Source organism: Aspergillus clavatus, genomic scaffold (assembly GCF_000002715.2).
Source record: "Aspergillus clavatus NRRL 1 1099423829791 genomic scaffold, whole genome shotgun sequence".
NCBI lineage: Eukaryota > Fungi > Ascomycota > Eurotiomycetes > Eurotiales > Aspergillaceae > Aspergillus > Aspergillus clavatus.
In genome coordinates this window covers 2478244-2500284 of record NW_001517108.1, presented here as the reverse complement: position 1 = coordinate 2500284, position 22041 = coordinate 2478244, and the positions used below count along the sequence as shown (strand labels likewise).

General features: G+C 51.6%; 8 protein-coding genes across 8 annotated transcripts, besides 5 other annotated features; 3 read left to right on the top strand and 5 right to left on the bottom strand.

The window, feature by feature from the left end:
* Window positions 1–220: 220 nt before the first annotated feature.
* Window positions 221–3436, top strand: ACLA_076110 (Na+/H+ antiporter Nha1; the record flags this gene model as incomplete). Its single annotated transcript, XM_001275996.1, has 1 exon — window positions 221–3436. The coding sequence occupies one exon, from the start codon at window positions 221–223 to the stop codon at window positions 3434–3436; it is 3216 nt and encodes a 1071-aa protein (XP_001275997.1).
* Window positions 3437–3916: 480 nt separating this feature from the next.
* Window positions 3917–3950: a microsatellite.
* Window positions 3918–3950: a microsatellite.
* Window positions 3951–4201: 251 nt separating this feature from the next.
* Window positions 4202–4229: a microsatellite.
* A 369-nt stretch (window positions 4230–4598) lies between these two features.
* Window positions 4599–4628: a microsatellite.
* Window positions 4629–4883: 255 nt separating this feature from the next.
* Window positions 4884–6503, bottom strand: ACLA_076100 (adaptor protein STE50; the record flags this gene model as incomplete). The annotated part of the gene is made up of 3 exons (XM_001275995.1): window positions 4884–5932; window positions 5989–6150; window positions 6236–6503. The coding sequence occupies 3 exons, from the start codon at window positions 6501–6503 to the stop codon at window positions 4884–4886; spliced, it is 1479 nt and encodes a 492-aa protein (XP_001275996.1).
* Window positions 6504–6615: 112 nt separating this feature from the next.
* Window positions 6616–6640: a microsatellite.
* A 3152-nt stretch (window positions 6641–9792) lies between these two features.
* On the top strand, window positions 9793–10362 carry ACLA_076090 (uncharacterized protein; the record flags this gene model as incomplete). The annotated part of the gene is made up of 1 exon (XM_001275994.1): window positions 9793–10362. The coding sequence occupies one exon, from the start codon at window positions 9793–9795 to the stop codon at window positions 10360–10362; it is 570 nt and encodes a 189-aa protein (XP_001275995.1).
* Window positions 10363–10883: 521 nt separating this feature from the next.
* On the bottom strand, window positions 10884–13649 carry cdc48 (AAA family ATPase CDC48; the record flags this gene model as incomplete). The annotated part of the gene is made up of 6 exons (XM_001275993.1): window positions 10884–11467; window positions 11521–13012; window positions 13085–13334; window positions 13401–13456; window positions 13514–13541; window positions 13600–13649. The coding sequence occupies 6 exons, from the start codon at window positions 13647–13649 to the stop codon at window positions 10884–10886; spliced, it is 2460 nt and encodes an 819-aa protein (XP_001275994.1).
* Window positions 13650–14501: 852 nt separating this feature from the next.
* Window positions 14502–15545, bottom strand: ACLA_076070 (uncharacterized protein; the record flags this gene model as incomplete). Its single annotated transcript, XM_001275992.1, has 2 exons — window positions 14502–15252; window positions 15349–15545. The coding sequence occupies 2 exons, from the start codon at window positions 15543–15545 to the stop codon at window positions 14502–14504; spliced, it is 948 nt and encodes a 315-aa protein (XP_001275993.1).
* Window positions 15546–16177: 632 nt separating this feature from the next.
* On the bottom strand, window positions 16178–17500 carry ACLA_076060 (uncharacterized protein; the record flags this gene model as incomplete). Its single annotated transcript, XM_001275991.1, has 2 exons — window positions 16178–16521; window positions 16579–17500. 2 exons carry the CDS (start codon window positions 17498–17500, stop codon window positions 16178–16180), a joined length of 1266 nt encoding a protein of 421 aa, XP_001275992.1.
* A 1404-nt stretch (window positions 17501–18904) lies between these two features.
* ACLA_076050 (Mpv17/PMP22 family protein) lies at window positions 18905–19812 on the top strand (the record flags this gene model as incomplete). Its single annotated transcript, XM_001275990.1, has 4 exons — window positions 18905–19021; window positions 19085–19360; window positions 19425–19691; window positions 19753–19812. The coding sequence occupies 4 exons, from the start codon at window positions 18905–18907 to the stop codon at window positions 19810–19812; spliced, it is 720 nt and encodes a 239-aa protein (XP_001275991.1).
* Window positions 19813–20292: 480 nt separating this feature from the next.
* Window positions 20293–22029, bottom strand: ACLA_076040 (defective in cullin neddylation 1 family protein; the record flags this gene model as incomplete). Its single annotated transcript, XM_001275989.1, has 5 exons — window positions 20293–20749; window positions 20805–20979; window positions 21044–21114; window positions 21782–21825; window positions 21946–22029. 5 exons carry the CDS (start codon window positions 22027–22029, stop codon window positions 20293–20295), a joined length of 831 nt encoding a protein of 276 aa, XP_001275990.1.
* Between the last annotated feature and the right edge of the window lie 12 nt (window positions 22030–22041).

The following is a 22041-nucleotide window of genomic DNA, read 5'->3' as shown; positions in this document are numbered from 1 at the left end:
GGCATGCCGAGAAACCGGGATTGTCAACCTCTGCGGCGGAAAGATTACTTGTAATTGCACGTCCGATCGGTCGGGGGAACGCGGACGCACAACTACGCGCGTATCGATCAGGAGAAGCAATTAGAATCACACCGGAGCAGAATATCACAGGAAGGAAGCCATACGATACGGCTAGGTTAGGCTTCTCTGCTCCCATCTCGCCTTTCCCCCGGTAACAAAAATGGCGTGGGATCATCTGGATATCGATAAGCCGCATCTGGCGTACATGATCCTAGGCGGTTTTACCGGCCTGTTCATGCTTTGCTCCCTCTTCGTCAAGGAGAAACTGTACATTGGCGAAGCCACTGTTGCCACGCTGTGTGGCATCATCTTCGGCCCCCATGCCGCCAACCTCTTCAACCCCATGTCATGGGGTAACGTTGACAAAATTACCCTTGAATGTTCGCGCATTGTCCTCGTCGTCCAGTGTTTTGCCGTCGGTGTCGAATTGCCGAAAGCATACATGGAGCGGCACTGGCGCTCCGTCTTTCTCTTACTGGTGCCGGTGATGACCTGGGGTTGGTTGATCACAAGTCTGTTCATCTGGTGGATGGTGCCTCCACTCAACTGGTTGGAGAGTCTTGTCTGCGCTGCCTGTGTGACAGCCACCGATCCCGTCCTTGCCTCGTCAGTCGTCGGTAAGGGTAAATTCGCGAAGCGGGTCCCCAAACATTTGAGAGATCTGCTGTCCGCCGAGTCCGGCTGCAACGACGGCATGGCATTCCCCTTTATCTATTTGGGCTTTTACATTCTACGTTATCGGCCTGATGCCGGGCAGGTGTCGCTGCACTGGTTTTGCATCACCATTCTGTACGAGTGTATCTTTGGCGCAATCTTTGGCTTCCTCATCGGATATTTCGCTCGCCACGCCATCAAGTGGGCTGAGCGGAAGCAGTTGATCGATCGCGAGAGTTTTCTAGTCTTCTACTTCGTGCTGGCGGTATTCTGTGCTGGTTCGGGAAGTTTGTTGGGCATGGATGATCTGCTGATCGGTTTCTCTGCTGGAGTCGGCTTCAGTAACGACGGCTGGTTTACCGAAAAGACCGAGGAGTCTCACGTGTCCAACGTCATTGATTTACTGCTCAATCTGGCGTACTTTGTCTATTTCGGTTCCATTATCCCCTGGGAAGACTACAACAACCCCGATATTGGTCTCGTGCCTTGGAGGTTGGTCGTCATTGCTATTCTGGTGATCTTCTTCCGCCGGATACCCATCATGATGCTCTTGAAGCCGATTATACCGGACGTGAAAACATGGCGCGAGGCGCTGTTCGCCGGTCATTTCGGCCCCATTGGTGTTGGCGCGATTTTCGCGGCCATCCTGGCCAGGGCGGAACTGGAAACCGATAGCACGCAACCGCTGTCTGAGGCGGACCTGCCGAAGGCCGGGACGAAAGACTATTATGTCGTCCAGTTGATCTGGCCCATCACCACCTTCATGGTCATCTCCTCCATCTTGGTGCATGGTTCCTCAATCGCCGTGTTCACTCTCGGAAAGCGCATCAATACCCTGACCATCACGCTATCCTACACGACTGCCAACGAAGATGGTCCTTCTTGGATGAACCGTCTACCCCGTGTACAGTCTCTGGCAAAGGGCTCCATGTCCTTCCGCAAGGCAGACGAATTTGATGAGTCGTCCAATGAACCGGAATATCCCCCTGGAACCCTTCCGCCTATCGGTGTTCCCGGCAACTTCCTACGCCGGGTGCGTGAGGAAGAATCAGAGACACCTACTGGTCGAACGTCCAGTCGCAGACCTCGGAGACGCCGTAGACGCGACGATGGGGCCGGAGGTCCGATCAGTCAATCTGCCATCATGCCTCAGCGACCATCTGATACCGGCGAGGAGACCGAGATGGTCAAGGAGGAAGCCGCAGAACGGGAGAAGATCGAGCGAGGAGGATCGCCTCCTACTCACGAGCGCGATAGATTTGGCCGAGAGCCGGTCATTGAGGTGTATCTTGAAGGCCACACCATGATTATCGAAGATGAGGAAGGAAATGTCCTGAAGACAGAAGACATCAGTCATAAATCCCCGGAAGAGCAGCAGCAGCATATCGAGGAGCAGAAGCGAAGGCTGCGAGAAGATAAATCAGGCGAGCTATCCAAGTCCAGAAGTCAACCCCATGAAAAGACAGAAGGAGAAGACATTCAACACGCTGTGGGCGCGGCAGCTGGTCCTTCTCTTGGAAAGGCTCGCAAGCAATTTGGCAAGTGGGTCGGCTGGGGCAAGGGCCGCAACGAGGAGCCCGAGAGCAAGGAGGCGAAGAAATCTGCCGAGAAGAAGCCGGGTGAGGGTGCAGGTGGTAAATTGACCAAGAGCAAGGCTCGCTCGGCCCACGCGTACCAATTCGGCAACACTATCATCGTCGAGGACGAAGACGGTGAAGTCATTAAGAAGTATTCCATCCCTCCGACTGAGAAGCCTGATGCAGGCGGCCCTGGCCGTCGTGGACTAGGACGGATGGGAACGTGGTTCAGTCAAGGTGAAGCAGAAACCTCGCAGGCTGCTCAAAGTCGAAAGGCCGCTGAAGACGAGTGGATGGCGGACGACGGTCTGCGTTTCACTCTTGCCAACGATGACCAGGTCAGCAAGAGGGGCGTCGGCCACAAGGGTCGTAGAATGACCAAGCACGAGTTCGCTCGGCAGATCAAGAACCTTGGCCCCAAGGCTCGTCGGGAACTAGTTGAGGAAACCGACGTTCCAGAGCATGTCAAGGATGTGGCCCGTGACGAGGCCGACGTGGCTGAACGGCGGCAATCCATGCCAACAGAACCCACCGAAATCCCAGTGCCTCCCAATACCCAGCGCGAGACCCGCGATGTCGATGCGTTCAGCTCCGACAGCGGCCTCACCGATGACGAGTCGGAACACGACGTTCCCGGTGACGTTGTTGCTTCTCTAGCCCGGTTCACCCAGGGTTCCGCTGCGCAAGAACGACGCAGTACCTTGGAGACTTCGGAGGCCGCCGCGAGAGCTCAGCCTCGATCGAGGAGAGATTCCGAGGATGACGGTACCGAGCGGATTCCTCCGTCACGGCTTCGAGAGGCAGCCGGTCTTGCACGGCCTTTTCAGCAGGTTGACTTGGACGACACGGGAGAAACCCCTGCGGAGCGCCGCCGTCGTCTTGCTGCCCTGGGCGAGCTGCATGACTCGGACTCGGACAGCGACAGGGACAACACCGCTGTCGTGGATACCGACAGTGAAGACAACGGCGAGTTCCACCAGGTGGCAGGCAAAGTCCAATTTGCCGATGGTGCTCGGCCCTCTGAGACCAGAGAAGACGCTGGCGGCGTAGGCGATCTGCCATCGAGCTCTTCAGACCGACTCTCGAGTCATCGAGGCCATCGCACTCGCATCTCGTGGGGTGGAGAGAAAGGTCGCGAGAAGTGAAGGAACAGCGAAGAAAAAGAGGAGAACAGCAACAATAGAAGAAAAAGGGAAATGAGAGGCAAGGGGAGCGCACGAACACAGAAGTTCTGCAGTGGGCAAACGGGGAGCGAGAGAGAGAGGGGGGGGGGGGGAGAGTTGAAAACAAGAAATCCAGATCTTGTCCATGATTTGAGTACGCGAGGCGTCCATTTGCCTATCTCGGGGCGCTTGTATATATAGAAGGGAAGGGCCCAAGTCAGAGTCCAGAGTACAGACTACAGACATCAATCACCCTTTGACGCTGTGTAACGACCTGATTCCCCGTTTCTTCTGCCTCTTTTCCTTTTTGTCGCGCCGATCGGCCAGTACTATCGATTGGCGTGTTATAGATCTCTCTTGGCTCAGTGCGTGACTGGTTGTATTAAATTCCTCATTCAATAATTCATTCCATCTACTCCGTAGTGATCGAGATATCTCCTCTGTACTTAGTCTACAGTACAGTATCTATCTATCTATCTATCTATCTATTTATCTAAGTACGCCAAGTGAGATACGGACTATGGAGTATTCGCAAGGCATTAATATTCATCGACGACCCGATTGTCCTGTACGGAGTACGTAGTACTTAACTATCAACTGGCAATCAACCTCTCCATCCCAGCCTCCTTGCATGGTCTCCAAGGCGTTACGCTCCAAGTTCCAAGTTCCAGGCCTAAGAGTGAGTAAGAGCCGTGATTCGGGCTCAGGCCACAGGGGGCCTTGACGTGTCAGTCCGTTATTATTGAGTTTTTTTTTTTCTTTTTTTTCTTTTTTTCGAGACACAGAGCAGGTTTTGAAGGTGGACTCTTGGCCTATCGTTGGCTAGGATTATCTGCTTGGGATTTTTTACTAGTACTCCAGGGTGAATGGATATTCAACTTTGATTTCGGGGGGGCATGGGGTTGATAGAGCGCAGGAAATACTGATATTAATGTGATGGGATTGTTTCGTGTCCAGGTCGTGTAGATTGCAATGGTAATGTTCATGGGATAGTGCAGAAGGGGGAAACAGGAATGAAGAATAAGGAATTATGTCACTAGAGAAGAGAACAAGGACAATGTATAGAATGGAGAATAGAGGGCATATCACAAGAAAGAAAGCAAAAGAGATTAAAAAAGAAAAGGAATAAGAAAAGATGTAGAACTGCCATGCCGTGCCATGTCATGCCATGCCAAATGAACAACCGCTATTTTGCCTATCCTGATGGTGCCCAACACCCATAACACCGCTTATATAACGACGAAGAAAGAGTTCCAAGTGGTCTGAAGATGGGATAATGGGGAAGTGAGAAGGTGAGAATGTAACGGAACAAAAAAAGTGATCACCCTAAAAGAGGAGGGATCGGGGGTATCTCAAGCAACAGATTGAATGGTCGCGATTCGGGTTTGATTGGTGGATTGGATGATACACGTAAGGTCGGGGGCACAGGTCACAGCACGCCGCCAGGTAGGTTGATCTGGCCTTGTCGGCCCTCGAATCCGGCGCTGTTGGGGGCAGATCCCCCACTGGCATATGTGTTTTCAATTGGATGCAGCTGTTTTCGTAACATGAACATAGGTTTACGTCCCTCCTTCTCAAGTTGCTTGAACAGGATGAGCGGCCTCTCCTCGAGTCCCAAACATCGTTCTTGATCGCCGTACACGATATACAATGCGTATTGTTTCCAGTCCGCGTTGATATTGTACTTCTTGAGTGCAGCAGGGAGAACCTTGTGGCACGGGTCATCCATGGAGACGCGGAATGATTTGAAGATCTCAACGCTGGGTGTATCAGCACCGGCTCTGGAGTCGGATCGTGTGGGCACGTCCGAACGCAATGTTTGGGTCGGTGTGGGGTTCAATAAACGATCAGGTCGCGATTGTATTGTCGGGGTATCTTCTGCATGATCGTGGATTGTGCGGCTTGAATTCGGTTGTGTGTAAGATCGTGACGCGAGAGTCTGGTGCGCACCATAGTGAGCACCCGGCGAGGTCGGTGACGGTATGCCCGGCGACAACTGTGGCTTGCCATTGAGGGCACTCAAGTGCGAGTTGCCAGCAGCAGACGGATCGAGACTACTGCCGTCATTATACGGTCGTCCTTCGTGGATGGATGGTGGGATATAGGTAGGTGAATTGTTCTTCGGTGTTGTGCCACCATTGTAACGTTTGGAGAACGTCCGGGAGATACCGGACGCTGCACGCTCAATGAGAGTAGAAGTGGTACTGGCGGTGGTGGGAGGAGGCGAGATCAAAGTTTGACCGTCGTAGTGTCCATCATGTGCGGAGCCGGAGGACGATGGAGGGGGTAGCGGTTGTGATCGGTCCTTGGCCATCTTAAAGACCGGGAGGAGCTCTTCTCTTAATCGGCGATATTCTTCGGCAACACGCCGCATTTCCGCCTCAACGCTGACGATTTTTTCGTCTCGTAACCGGATAGATAGGATTAAACGAGCAACATCCTCCTGGGTCGCATTTTCGTTCATGCTCTGGTCCGCCGCTGCAACGCAGTTAGTTTCGCCTCTGAATTCAAACACCAGGGGAGCGGAAGCATACTAAGAGGTATGTAGTGATCAGGGTCAAGTGGGATCTCCTGCTTGACTTTGGTCTCATATACGCTCTTCAGGATCGTCAGCCGGTGGCCCACACTGGTGATTCCCATTTCCTTGAGTTCCTCGTGTTTTAGTGCAATGAGTGCTTCTCCAACGATTTCGTTTTCTATAAGAGAACACGGTCAGTCGTGATCCAATCCCAAGCCTTTCGCAGATTTATCCACCCGTGCAGGTCACTCAAACAAACGTACCTAGAAAGGTTGCGCAGTACTGACGGAGGCCCAGTGCGGCCAGCCAGTTAGCGCATTCCTCGGCCGTCCATTCTGAGATGATGGTTCTAGGCGATCGAGGATCGTCTCCGGGAATCGCGAATGTTTTGGGTGTATGCTCGGCGGAGGGGAATTCGGAGTCGGAAGGAGAAGCCTCGGAGTCAGTCGCAAGGTGAGGGGACGTGATCACGCTGCGTTCGTACTCGTCATCGGCATCAGAGTCCATATGGTACGATGTATGAAGCGACATGGCTGTAATGGGAGCTCTGGGTCCAGATGACGTCCACGGGAAGGAAGAGGAGGGGAGGTGGACGTCGGCCCCGTTGATCGCTTTGGCTGTTTGTGCCACAGTGAAAACGAATTGTGGTAGTCGGTTGTGGTAGTCGGGAGGGGGGGGGAACAATGGAGGAATCCGCTTGCACAATTTTGACTTGCTTCAGACGATGGATGTTGTCTTCATTCGCTGCAATCCGACGAGGTTGGGTGATGATGCAAGTAGGTGCAATTCAGCCAAGCAAGTGAGCCACATGAACGGGAATGAGGGCGGTTAAAGCGAGATTAGCAATCTCTGCGTGATACGGGACTGTCACTGGATGGTGATTTAGGACGAGAGACAAGCGATTTGGACTGAAATTGCTCGGATACAGGAGGGTAGGCTGTTGATAACGAAGGGAAAGCGTCTCCAGCGGTAGATAACTAGTTGAGATAGAGATAGAGATACGGATAGAGATGCCCGTGACCGAAGATGGGGTTCCTGAGGCCACCAACGCAGGCCAGAGAGAGCGGGGAGGAAAGAGCGGATCTTGGCCCAATCGGGAAGGCCAGTCGATTAGTCACGGGGAGTGTAGAAAACAAATCAACACCACTGGGGGGGGGGAGAAGGGGAAGCTGAGGACTTGAGGGAGAGGAGAAGAAGATGATGAAGATAATAATAAGAATGCAGAAGAAAAAAGAAAAATCAGAAAGAGGATGACAATGATGGTAGTTGATATTAAATCCGAAGAAGTTCTGGAGGGGGAAAAAAAAAGCATAAATGATGTTGTACCTTAGGAGTACCTGATCTGGCCGTGGAGCATCCTACTACCCGCAGGTACCCAAAAGGTACTAGTCCACAGCAGTATCCGTACTAAGTTACTAACTACCAGATACTACAGAGTAGTTAGTACTCCGTAGTACTTAGTAAGTTAGTAGTTACTACTAGTCCAATCAGAGAAGGTGTGGCTGTGGTCAGCGCTTCTAAAGTTGGATCTCTGCACGTGAAGTTAGTCTGGACTCTGTTCTCTGCGTTCTTGAGATTGAATGAGATGGATTCTCATTGTTTTGAGTATTTCTATCCATAGCCTCCAGACTCGACTTGACGCGGATATATTGATCATCCCACCTGTTTCTGCCTCAGGCCCAGAGCAAGGATGTTCGACAGCGTACTCCGTGGATACAGACTAACAGTCCTCCATCACTCCCCTAATTCGATCATCAACATTATGATTGACCCGTCAAGACTGCAGAAAAGGGGGCAAGGAAACAACTACGAAAATTGAAACCTTCATCAACTACGGGGGAGTCTAACGAATAGTGGTCAATTTAGACAGCAATATCATGGCACGAATCTTGCTAGTCGAGTCGCTGCTCCATTCTCCATTATTGGAACAAGACATTCATCCAGTAAACCAGTGCTTCGTAGATACTAGATAGTTAGTGTGTATGCACGGAGCTAAATTCAAACCATGCTCAGTTTCTTCATGATGAGCGCTGTCAGAATTCAATAGTGCCGGCGGCCGGGACCATTTGGGCATGGGAGAGCCCAAAGCTCCGCTATCATCATGCCATTACTCATTAGACTAGTTACTCCGCCGTTCCTCCGTAGCCGATGCTATTTCTATCCAGGATTTTCATGATATTGACTGTGCTTCCGGATTATCACACAAAGTACGGAACTACGGATATGCAAAATAGATTAAGAGAGACACCGTTATAGGTCCTCGGCCGTTATTCAGTTCCTCAGCGCTACCCTCTGCAGCATCCACAGCAGCAGTCGGATCCTCGGATGTCCTCTCGTCTTTCATCCATGATCCAAGATGTCCAGGATTTTATATACCCTGGAGGACGTTACACTAGCATGTGGCTGGACAGATGAGACTGAGCAGATCCTTACAATGACGCTGCTCCCAGCATCATGCTGTTCAACTGCAGAACAGCTTAACACGGCGGAGTCCTTCTATCTATATATCTTGCCACGCCGACTGTGTCTAAAATAAACCTACCAGACCGTCATATTGATACCGGTCAGGTTGATGACAGGATCTCTCGTTCTCTACTGAGAACGACCCTTCACCGCCCTATAATGCTCACGTTTATCAAGGATTCGAACTAGTAATCTTCAAGAATCAATGTCTGTTGTTCGTATCCACTCCAGCGCTTGCGTCCATCCCAAGTGCCAGTTGCTAAGAAGGCGCGTCAATGCTTCTGGATTGCAACCTGGACTGTGCTTAGCATGTTTACTGGGCATGTCAAGCAGGTCAGGGCGTTGAGGGCTGTATATCTTCTTCGCTTTGGCACCAGAAATCTGTATCTGTCTATTGGCTAACCCATTATAGCTGCATTTCACGGATATGGAGGCAAGTTGCCTGTTAATTGATAGAGACCGAGAACGACTCTAAACCAGAATGAAGATGAGAGGAGAACAGAACCACAGCGATGTTGGTTAATATTGCTATTGTTGTTGTTGTTGTTGGCACTGTAGTCTACCGTTTTGTTTTCTGATCCATATACTATACCGCTGGACTTGAAAAGATGCGACGGCGTGACCTCAATCCTGGACGGGACAACCAACTTAAGAACCCTCTCATATCTCGACTCATAAATTAGACACTCCATTTTCCAGAATTAGGACAATTGTTTTGCTGTTGCATTGATTTTTCTGGATTATATCACCTCCTCGTCTGTCCTCACCAACCAACATCCTTACTCATCCCATCTCGTCTCCCTCTACAAGCAGCGGGATTCCGAGCTTAAACACCACCCATTTCTTTCCCCAGCTCCGCCGGATTCCAGACACTCTCGGGGTTCGACAGATTTCCATACTCGTATAGTAGGAGTCGCAGCTCCCTGAAAATATCAAATGCGCTCAATGCTGACCGAATGAACTTCGCAGGAACAGAACGCACCTCGTTCTTCCCTCCCTTACCCGCCGCCGCAATAGTCGCATCACCACCTTGCCTACCTCTCCGCCAGCGTCGCGCCGCGCCCCGATAGAACATCCCAACTCTCCCCAAAAGACATACAGGAAGGGCAGGATCCCGTTCTCGCATACTACCAGACGAAAATAATCGTGAGACAATAATCCCACCGAGATCGCGTGAACCAGACACCACCCTTTGCCCCGAAGAACGGAACCGAAGAAAAAAGAGTTCTATACCAGCACCCAGCACTTGCAGCACCACCAGCAGAATACTACCCCCAAACTCTCCGAGCAACCAGCAAGACCAAGAATCGAGAACCAAGAACTAAGAGACCAAAACCAGACTAAATACAAGACCACAATGCCCTCCACAAAAACCACCCCTTCCTCGCCCCAACTCCTCTCCCCAGACTCCCTCGAAACCGACCTCCTCACCCACCTCGCCCAAACCACCGCCCTCGAAGACCTGCACACAACCCTGCTCTCCTCCCTGCAACGCCTCGGCTGGACCGAAAAAATCCGCAAACTCTCCCTCGAGCTCCTCCGTGCCGGCCGCTGCGAGCGCTTCGACGACGTCGTCGAGGCCGTCGTCGCCTCCGCCGCAGGCATGCATCCGTTCGCCCCCTCCGCCGACGACGGCTCCGACGACGAAGACCTCAACGTCGACGTGCGCATCCCCAAGGCGGTGGTCGAGCAGGGCGTGCGCGCGCTCAAGGAGGTCCTCCGCGACGTGATCGTGCTGGACGACGATCCGGACCTCACGGCGCTGCAGCAGAGCGAGCGTGCCGAGAAGACCGGGTCGAGTCTGGAGGGGGAGGCGGAGAAGGAGAAAGAAAAGGAGAAAGAGAAACCCAAGGCGTTGAAGAACGGGGACCCGAGTCCGACCAAGAAGATGGAGAAGAAGACGAAGCCGGGCAAGCAGGTCAAGTGAAGTGGGTGAGAAGTCCCCCCCTTTTTTTAACGCTTCTCGCTTCTGCATCATTTCTGTTGAGCTGCGATATTGGGTTGATTCGGTTACGGGGCGTTTGTTTCTCATTCATCATGGAATATATTTTCGGGCGCGGTCCTAGGAGTCTTGGAGAGGGGCTTCTTATTCTTTTTCCTTTTTTGTTACTTTGATACCATGCATGCCACTTCACGGTTGTACAATGTGCCAGGGATGCTGTCGATATTGATCTTCTACTTCAAAAGCAGGTGACTGACTTCAGCGTAATTCACCCCTTTCTGATTTGACGGTCACCCACATGGTCTATGAGACGTAACGATTTAGAAATCTTGAACGCGGAAACATTGGAAAAAATATTGAAAATGAATACGAATTCGTATGAACAGGAGACTCCCGGTCGACATTCCCAGGGTTCATAGCCCGAGGTCCCACTAGATCTAGCTACCAAAGGATAGGAAACTGAAAATGCAAACGAACAAGCTCAAAAAGGAAAAAAAGAAACCCATTTAGTCATAGAGGCTGTCATCATTGCCGGCTTCCCCGAACGTGTCATTCTCCGCAACCTCACCCGAGGAAGGGAAGCGGAAGAAGCTGCTGCCACCAGAGTTCTTGAGACTCTGGGCAAAGGCCTCGTAGCGGCGAATCTCCACGTCGCTGACGGAGCGGCGGGCCGACTTCATGGCCTCCTCGAAGTGAGCACGAGTAAGTTCGGGCACTGGGTCCTCCTCCTCGCCCTCATCCTCCATCTTGACATCCTCACCAGCAGCCTCACGCTGCTTCTGGCGATCAATGTCAGCAGCAATCGACTGCTTGATGGCAAGCTTGACAGCACGCTGCGTGACGAATCCCAGATCAGCACCAGAGAATCCGTGAGTCTTGCTGGCAATGAAAGGAATGTCGACATCGGGAGCGACAGGAGTCTTGCGGAGCTGAGCCCGGAGAATACTCTCACGAGAAGCCTGGTCAGGCAGAGGCACGTAGACCAGGGTATCGAGACGACCAGGACGAACCAGGGCAGCATCGAGCTGCTCGGGTCTGTTGGTAGCACCAATGACGAAGACGTTCTTCTTCGAGGTCATACCGTCCATTTCTATGATAATGGTCAGAAACGATCGTATTTTCGTGGAAAACAATCAAACTTACCAGTAAGAAGCTGGTTGACCACACGGTCAGAGGCACCGCCAGCGTCACCAACGGAACCACCACGCGACTTGGCAATGGAATCCAACTCGTCAAGGAAGACAACACAAGGAGCAGCAGCACGGGCCTTGTCGAAGATATCCCGGATGTTGCTCTCAGACTCACCAAACCACATGCTCAGAAGCTCAGGGCCCTTGACTGAAATGAAGTTGGCAGCACACTCGTTGGCGACGGCCTTGGCAAGCATGGTCTTACCAGTACCAGGAGGACCATAGAACAGAACACCACGAGACGGCGAAAGGCCGAACTTCTGGAACTTCTCGGGGTGATCCACAGGGTACTGGACGCTCTCGATGAGCTCGCGCTTGACCTCCTCCAGACCACCAATATCCTCCCAACGGACATTGGGAACCTCGACAACGGCCACCTCGCGGAGAGCAGAGGGGTTCGAGACGCCGAGCGCATAGCGGAAGTTCTCCATGGTGACACCAAGCGAGTCAAGCACCTCGGCGTCGATGGTATCCTCATCCAGATCGATCATATCCATCTTCTCACGGATCTGCTGCATGGCCGCCTCGGAACACAAAGAGGCAAGATCGGAACCGACGTAGCCGTGAGTCTCGGCGGCAATTGTCTCCAGATCGACGTCCTCACCAAGCTTCATGTTCTTGGTGTGGATGGACAGGATCTCAAGACGGCCGGTGGGGTCAGGGATACCGATATCAACTTCACGGTCGAAACGACCAAAACGACGAAGGGCAGGATCGATGGAGTTGGGGCGGTTAGTGGCGGCCATAACAACGACGTTGGAGCGGGCCTTCATGCCGTCCATCAGAGTCAGAAGCTGGGAGACGACACGGCGCTCGACTTCTCCGTTGGTCTTCTCACGCTTAGGGGCGATCGAATCGATCTCATCAATGAAAATAATGGCGGGCGAGTTCTTCTCAGCCTCTTCAAATGCCTTGCGCAGATTCGATTCGGATTCACCAGCCATCTTGGACATGATCTCGGGACCGTTGATCAGGAAGAAGAAGGCACCCGTCTCGTTGGCCACAGCACGAGCCATGAGGGTCTTACCGGTACCAGGAGGACCGTACATCAGGATACCGCGAGGCGGCTTGATACCGATCGACTTGAACAGCTGAGGGTGGCGAAGGGGCAGCTCGACCAATTCACGGATCTGAGCCATCTGCTTCCTGCAGCCACCGATATCATCGTAGCCGACCTCGTTCAGGTTACCCTCCTCATCCTCCCGCTGGATTGGCTCACCCTCGCAGTGAATGATGGTATCCTGAGCGACGATGCCGTATTCTGGAGGGTCAACCTCGACAACCTTGAATTCCACCTGTCTCATACCTCCACGTACTGTGAACAGATCTCCTTGTCTTACAGGTCTGTAGGCTTCGCGGAAGTAGGGGGCGAGGAAGACATCAAAAAGAGACCCAGTCAGACCCTCGACAGTGTCTGCAATGGGAAGAACGGCAATTCGCTTGGCCTGTGGCGAGAATAACAGGTCAGAATACTCCTCAGTCGGAAAGAAGGGGGGGGAAATCATTAATCAACCTACATATTTGATATCGGGGCAGGGGTGAACAGTGATCATATCACCGTGCTTGACACGCAGGTTGTGTCTCACAACACGGTTAATACGAGCACTTCCGTCATCCAAGTCATCATCAGCAAGCACGATCAGGACAGTGTCCTTCCGCTTCTTGCCCTTCACAAGGACTGTGTCGCCTCTGAAGAGCTGGAGAGTCTCCATGGTGTTGTTGGAAAGGGCAATAACGGAGTTGTCATCATTAACGGCATCGGTCACGCTGTGAAAAGTTGAGTCAGTATCCGAAAACCATTGACCGATAGCGGGAGGTACTCATGCTGCTTACATCAACGAGTTGGGCTTCTTCTTCTTCTTGAGAATAGCTGTAGAGGTATCCAGGTCCTGTGAGTCAAAGTTAGTATTGTGAGCAAGCTCTTCTTGTTGCCGCCGCTATTTTACCTCTTTCTTCTCGCCGCCGGAGACGTCCCTGTCGATAGATTAGCAAGGCTGTCGAATGCGTTTTCATAAGGACATCCAGCACATACTGGAGGTGCACCCTCTTCTTGTCGTGAGTGTGATCTGGCTCAGCGCTCATCTTGACGGAGAATGTGCTGTGTGAACAAGCTCTTTAGGCAACGTAACAGTATCAAGGGCGCCGCGTGTGGGGATTTGGTAGGGCTTCAGCTACCAAAGCAGAAAACAGACAGGAAAGAAGATAAAAAAACGGACACGAGAAATGGAGAGTCCGACAGACGAGATGGGGTTGTCTGGGGGACGAAGGAAAGTGAAAGAGAGGTGATACGTGGTAACAGAGAGATGGATGATGGGGTCGGAGGTTGGCAGTAACAGCTCCAGTTAAAGAGGTGACGATAGTCCAGGTGCCTGTTGGACTGATGACTTAAGCCGCCGAAGGTTCATCAGTCTCTGGGTGCCGCCACCGCCCAGAGGACAGAAGCGAATGGAAGCTGGTCGTAGTACCCAACAACCAGAAAGACGGCGGATTGCTTTGAAATCTCACTGCTATGTATCATTCTGATCATTGTCATGCTTGTCTTGAGATGAGGTTGATAAAAAAGGACAAACATTGAGGAACTCCAACAATGGTGGTGTTCGACACTGACCTGACTCTCAATGACTACGCTTAGCGTCTTGTTGCCTGAGGCATCCCACACTTAGAAGGATCTCTTGCCTTGGCATGGACAGATAGCTCGGCTCTGAGCTCATAGTTCAGGTATTATTGACAGGCTGGTGTCAAACTCGAGTGAACACACCCAGTCTGAAAACAGATTTACTCTCTTTTTTTTTGCGCAGGTATACGATGCGCCAGTCTATACATCTGAGAAAGAAAGAAGAAAAAAAAAACAAATCACACAGGTCAAGCCCGAAGAGTCAAGCCTGGAAGTACTATATACAAGCCAACTGCATAGCGAGGCAATCACAATCACAATCATGACTTCCCAGTCGCAGCCCAGAGATCATAGAAACCCCAAGCACCGGCCATGAAACTGATAACTCCAGACAAACTGCCAGGAATCCCAACACCCTTCTCCACACTCCAGTGAAGACACAACGGAGCCCAGCACACGTTGTTCACCAGACTCTTCTTCCAGGCCCGAACTTCGGCCTTCAGCTCCTCCTGACCCTCCTTTGTCTGTGCCCTTGCCGGGTCTTTCGCAATCTTCTGCCTCCGCAAGAACGCTTGTCTCCACAACACGAAGAACTGGAAGAAGATGTGGCCGAACCAGGCTCGGATACTCCACAGATACCACTTGTCGATACCTCCGTACCGATCAATCCATTTTTTCGAAATGATACCCTTGGATGCGAGGTAGCCGACGTTCTCGAGGAACTGGTAGATCATATTCACGGCGACCTGGGCCAGAGTCAGGTTGCGGATGACGGGATCCGAAGGGGGTGATTTCAGCGTGGCCGAGCCCCAACTCCAGAGAGGGATGAGATCAAGCAGGCGGAGGGTATAACGAGTCTCAGACATAAGCGCGGAGAGGGCAAGGAGTCGGGAGGAGGCCGGAGTGGTGGCCTCGCCGGTGGCTTTTGTACGGTTGTTCAACCGGGCAAGAAGACCCAGGCGTGCCTGGGCCGCAATCCATGGCGCGGAAGTAATGAGGTGATGCAGCGCATGGGTGAGGTATCCGGTCGCCGCAAATGCTCGTTCTTGACCGTAGCTTGTCGATAAGAGTCTACCAAACGTGTGTTGTTAGTTGTCATTCCAGCCCGGTACTTCTAGAAACAGCAAAAAGAAAGCGAGACAGCTAGTTTGATAGGCCCTGGCATACTTATTAAGGCGTTCGATGTTGTAGTCTGTCGCTTTGAGAGCTGCCAGCAGCTTGTGTTGAGTATCGCCCATCGCCGACGAAGACGGCACCGGCGGAGAACTCCCCGCGGGGCTCACGGGCTTCTCCACACTAGACGCTTGACTTTCAGGCGCCACAGGGGTTTCTGAAGCAGGGAGCGGGTTTTCAGAGTCTGCCATGGTAACACCTAGCGATTCCCAATGATCTCTGTGAGTAGGAACGAAAAAAGTCGCGGAGCGGACGTGTTGTGTTTATGGGGGACGGGCAGCGATATGGAGCCTCTGATAATTCTCAACGCTTAGACGTTGCTGCCGAGGCTCGGAATTCGGAATGGCCTGGCAAATGAAAGCAGCGGCCGATAAGAAACCGTAGGACTAGGAAGGGATCTTGAATTCTCGCGTCTCAACACAAGATGGAAGATGCAAGTGTCTGGAGGCATCTGTGCCTTATATCTAACTGCGCTATGCCATCTGCAGGGTGATGCTTCGCAGTCTACGAGGCCATTTTACATAAAGCTACCTGGTGACGATAATTCTCACACGTGGTTGAGACATCTTCTGAGCTTGTGACGTTTATTATCATCAAGAAATATTGCATTTTCTACCAGGGGTAACATTTCCCAAATCGTCTTAAGAATTCCAAACGAACTCTGCACTGTAGTCGGACTGGTCAAGGATTCACGTCGATGTCCCTGGCCGAATCGCATGACTGTGCAAGGTCGAGGATATCCAGCCATCATACCTACAGCATAAGAGCACACCGCACCAAAGGTGCTAAACAGACTTTTGCTTTCCCGATGTCCATGCGGGTCCTAATGTGCCCGCCTTTTCCGCCCTTCGTCCGCTGTCGATCGTGTAGGGCCACGCATGTCGGGATCGGAGCAGTGGAATAACCATTTCAGTCCATAGTCGTCGTCCCTCGACTCATTACCAGATATGTTTTCGTGGTCATGGAGATCTCCTGCTGCTGGAAGCAAGACAACCCCTTGCTCGGAAGTAACCACAGAACCGCTCGTCGAGTCAATACTTGAGGAACATTCCGAGTCACTATCGTTCAGCTCGGCGATACGATTCCCGTCTGAGATATCAGATGCCTTAGATCGATGATAGAGAGCGCGAAGGTCAAGGCTCATGGCGTTCCTGCGAAAATGTGATCCTGGCTGCTGCATCATTTCGCCGATCTTCATCCTGTACATATCTGGGTATAGCCGACGGCGTAGTGCATGCGGCACGCTGGCCATGGGATGAGGAACCGCCCGTGTGAACAGGTGTTCCCTTGGCTCATAATGGTTATCCATACTGCGAACAACCTTAGCGTTGGAAACCCGTCTATTACCGAACTCCCATGGAAGTGTGACTTCGGTCTGGGGATCATTGCAAAACGCATCCAACCGGATATAGGTACGCTCATAATGAAATGGTCTACAATGGTGGCAGCACCAGTAACGACAGGCTGCGGGACGCTTTTGGGAAGACTGCCCAGAGGGAGACGCTGGATTGTCTTGATCCTTCCGTCCAATGTTCTCGATGGCCTCAAGGTGCATTCCATCATCCCGGCCTTTCTTCGGATGCCCACATGCGCCTCCACGAATGGCTTGAACCTGTGGCGCTCGAGCTGCGGGCCCGAACAATTCTTCGACCTGTTTAATAACTCCTCCCTTTTGTTGTCTGACAGTTGCCCTCTCTTCAGGATTGTAGTGACCGTCAATGATGGCTTGGGAGATTCCACGCGAAAGCTGCGGGCCCTTAGGATCCAATCGATCAGAGTGACCCACGAAATCTTCTACGCAGACTAGCAACCACCCAAAAAACGGCTGGCGGCCACAGCTGGGACAGAGCATCCGATTGCTCACAAACTGGCGGACCATCATGCCGTGAGGACAGTTCTTCTGCATCTGGGTTTGTGTGAAGTAGCTCCGTGGAGCAAAGGGTTCCCTCGAGCGCCAACCTTCCCATGAATCTCCCGGGTATAGTTCTGGCCACTGATTCATCTCCATTGGCGGGATATGTCCGAGTCCCGGTTGATAAGGATATGGGTGAACGAGAGGAAAGGGGATCCCGGGAACTTGGTTGGCGGATATCGAGAAGCGACCCTCAGGGAGGCGTCTCGAGCTTCCTGCTCCGGGTTCCGTCATGGTTGGGCATATGGGATGAAAGAGTGACTGATAAAAAGAGCGAAGATGAGTGTTGAGAAAGACATGACAGGTGAGCGTGTAGAGTGCTGGTTTATTTTCAGTCTCAACTAGTGACGTTTGAATGGTTACTCTCGGCGACAGTACCAGAAAGTGAGGTTGATGCTGTCGATGGTGACTCTTTGCTGGTACTTTCCTGTTTGGGAAGCCTAGTATACAGCTCTGCCGTCACGGAAGATCACAGTAATTACATCTTTTTCTGCTGCATAATATAGTACAAATCATTCTCAACAATCTTCTTGACAAGTATCTACAATTCTACATAGTTATCTGGACTTCCACCCTCATTGAACTGCATCTTTGCATATGATGAGTATGATTTGAGGACGCTGCACTGATGTATCTCGGCCAGACAATGTGATCAATCGCTCTCTTCCCGGTTGTCTCTCCTCTTTCCCCAGGCTACTTCTCCTCGTGCTCTGCATCTTTATCTATTCTTCTCTACAGCTAGAGAGAGATAAGTAAAGATGTTCCTGCATATCTTGTACTCGATTCTGAGATGCCTTTAGGCTGATGATAACAGACAGCTTTGCATACAATGAGTGAAGGAGGATCTTCACCTCATCCCATGCCTACATAGACTGCTGTCTGCGCAATGTTAATACAGCATAATCAAGACCATCATCCATCCTGATATCCAGCAATAATCTCAGGGATTAAACCGCTTCAGAGACCAGGCGTCGGGATTCCTCCCCAGATGTCGGAGGTGCCCGAAACCCAGCCGTCTGCATAAGAAATCCGCCATCTGCCGACCGCGTGGCCGAATAAGAAGCTGCCTTTCGAGCTCCATCGTCCCCTCTTAGTATTCAAAACTGTCCATCCTCAGGAACCGCGTTGGGAACCTGGGATCCATCAGCTCTGGGTTCGTTTACTCGATCATTATTGCATGCATATAATTTCTCCAGGGTCCCGACGAATCCTTCTTTGCTACCAAACTTCCAGACTTCCAAACTTCTCAATCTCACTCCTCTGATAAGATAGTGTTTTGCGGTGGTGTCGGTCTGGGTCAGCCTCGGTAAGCTTCCTGTTGCAATAACCGCCTCCAGCCTCCTTCGTAAACAAACAGCCCCCTTTCCTTTTCGCGCTCTTTTATCGCCCTCTTTCCCTCCATCCCCACGGCAATTCTTCTATCCGATCTCTCTAGCGCCTTTCCTACCCACCTTGCCCCATACTCACCCGTTCTTTGTCGGTTATCAATCCTCTATCCTTCGCATCTCTGAGCGTTCTGACAGTTTGACTGACTGGTTGTCCTCGCATTCCAGTGATCGATCATTATCGGTTTGACCTTATCGCCTCGATTACCCGATCTGTCGAACAGCCCGCAAATCGCACCTTTAATCCCCCACGATGTCGGTCAAGTTTCAGGAAGATGTCTCCCGATCAATTCGGGAGGATACCAAGGAGCTGGCACATAAAGTGGGCGAGCGCTTGACGGGCGGCGATGCACAGACAGGCTATCTTGCTGTACGTTCATAAGAGAGCCATACAGGGATGGATCGCTTACTCCGAATCTCATTATGGATATAGCTTTACCTGCGTGAATTGCAGTTGAACCCTCTGCGCACAAAGATGTTGACATCCGGTGTGCTGTCCGGTCTGCAAGAGTTCATCGCTTCGTGGATCGCCAACGATGTTAGCAAGCACGGCCACTACTTCAGCGCGCGCGTGCCGAAAATGACTCTCTACGGCATGTTCATCAGTGCGCCTCTGGGCCACTTGCTCGTTGGTATCCTTCAGAAGGTCTTCGCTGGTCGTACCAGCCTGAAGGCCAAGGTGCTGCAGATTCTCGCCAGCAACCTGATCGTACGTCCCTCCACCATCGATCCAATGCATACTATCGGCGCTAATCACATGCACCATCTTATAGATCTCCCCCATTCAGAACGTCGTCTACCTGACGTCGATGGCCATCATTGCCGGCGCGCGCACTATCCACCAGGTCCGCGCCACCGTCAAGGCCGGCTTCATGCCTGTCATGAAGGTCAGCTGGATTACTTCGCCCCTGGCTCTCGCCTTTGCGCAGAAGTTCCTCCCTGAGCACACCTGGGTGCCATTCTTCAACATCATCGGCTTTTTCATCGGCACCTACGTCAACACCCACACCAAGAAGAAGCGCCTCGAGGCCCTGAGAAAGGTGCGCTGATATCAGAAACGACTTATTTGCGAATCCACCCCCCAGCTAACCTGTCAAACAGCGTTATGACCAGCGCCGCGGCCCTGGCAGCGAATTTGAGAAGGGTGGCGACTACCGGTAGAGGATGTAAATATCTAATGACCCACCAGGCAGCTCTTGGCCTGGTGTTTGCGCTGCATGTATCATCATGCATCTTATTTTACTTTATATCCCAATGATCTCATGTGACGTCTCACATCGACACCAGAAAACTACGCTGTTATATGTCGTCTTTGAAGTCGAGATGAAGATATGCCCTTTTTCTTGTACCTGTTATGATGAATCTTCTTCTAATCTCTGGATGTGAATCCTTATCCCCATGTTGCCCTAGATTTTTTAGTTGTTTCGCTTTTGCTTCTCGATTTCGGTCTTCTTTTTGTTATGTAGACAATACACTCAAAACCATTGAGGCCTTCCAATCCCAGCCATACTGGTTTATCCCGGGAGAAAGAAATTACGAATGATGTAGTAAACACAGTATATTATACGAGCAAAGAACTCTGTAAATAGGTCAACTGGTCTAAGTCTCAATGATGATCCTCCCCATTTTCCCTGTCACTATTCATTCGACCTCCATCTCCTCCGAACCCTTGCCTCGTTTGGCCTGCACCCATCCCACAAAATCATCCAGGGTTCCAGGCCAAGCAGCATCGGCACTCCACCAACCAAAGTTCTCATCCTCGAGCGTCTTGCGCATGAACACCTCGACCTGCTCCCACAAATCCTTGTTGACGGGTCGCTTGCCGCGCTCCTCCAGGAACTCAATCAGCCAGTCTAACCAGGGGGTTGTGGGTGTGTTCCACTGGATACCGCCGTTCTGAGGCGTGAAGAATAGCCGCCACTGCTCAGAGGCTATGTCGAACTGGAGATTGCGCTGGCCTTGCATACGGCACAGGGGGAATGTGTACCGGTAGACGCGACGGAAGAGATCGGGCTCGATGGGGATCCGCGCCCGGACGTTCGCAGCGTGGCTGATCATCTTGTCCAGATTGTCACAGCTGGATTCTCTCGTCAGATATCTGTAACGTGACTAGGTATGTTGCGGCCTGGGAGGTTGCGATGGGGTATACCTACCTGACACCTCTCCAGCCATTGACAAAGCCTTCTCTCGTGAACTCGCCCATGGATGGCGACTTGAGGAGCTCCGCAATCCCAAGGCATGCCACTTCGTCTAATTGTACTTGAATGTCTCCCAGGAACTTCATGGCACCTTCGATACCGATGCCATCGGGGTTCTCTTCGGGTTCATCTAAGTTGAAATTAGCTGGAGGAATATCAATTAAAGAGTGCAGCATTCGTCGATTTCATCATACCTCGATACGAATCGAAGACTTTATTGAGAGCTGAAGTGCTTCCCCCACTTCCTTGGGGGCTCTGAAAGTATCTGAAACACTTGAATTAGCATTTGTTTCGAAAACTTTTACGACTAGAGATATGCGAAAGAGAAGCAAATGCCAACACCAAGGGTAAATTTAAATCGCAAGAAAAGGCTATGACGATTGGGAGTTAACGCCAGACAAGTAACATTCAGCCAGGGCATCTGAATCTAGCCTTGCTTCTCCGATACTCTGGATCTACCACAGAATATCTCCGCTCACCATGGATTCGAATGTTTCGTACGAGAACAGCAAACATTTCGAAGGAGCTTTTGTGGTGTCATGGTGGCAGCGACACCAGTAGAGACCTGCATGTCATTCAAAACTTATGAGCAGGGAGCAATTGGGCCTCTGCGCATCAAGCACGGGGTCGGGACTAGAAGAGGAGGGAAAGGATACAAGCAGATCCTGTAGCAGGCCGCAGAAGATGAGGACGGACCCAGTATCCATTCGCCCAAGGAGAATGGTCATATATATAGAATCCGTATATGAGTACCTCCACATCCAATGTCCCGTGAATCCAGAGTGATTGCGCGAGTACCTGTATCGAAGTACCTGTGGCTTTTTGGAACCATGTAGAGCTTCCGCAGCAGGGAAACATGTGGAAAACAAGACCATTCATGCCAGAACCAGGGGGCCGGCAGCATAGAAAAACGAACAGTTCAAGGTACTTACGCATCAATAGCTTCCTCTGCATTCCATCTATGTGCTTTCAAGAACTGAATACCCAAAACATCAGCCATCTTCAGCCATGTATGACCTCACGTGACTTTGAGATGCAAAGGTCACTTCTCACAGGGCTTCTGCTGGAAAAGCAATCTAGGATCAGCAGCCCGTACCTTGACAGCTACAGTATCCTTTGCGTCTGTAAAGTTGACAAACTGATTGATCAGCTGTTTCTGGACTCCAGAGTAAGGTGGCATAGTGGGGTGATG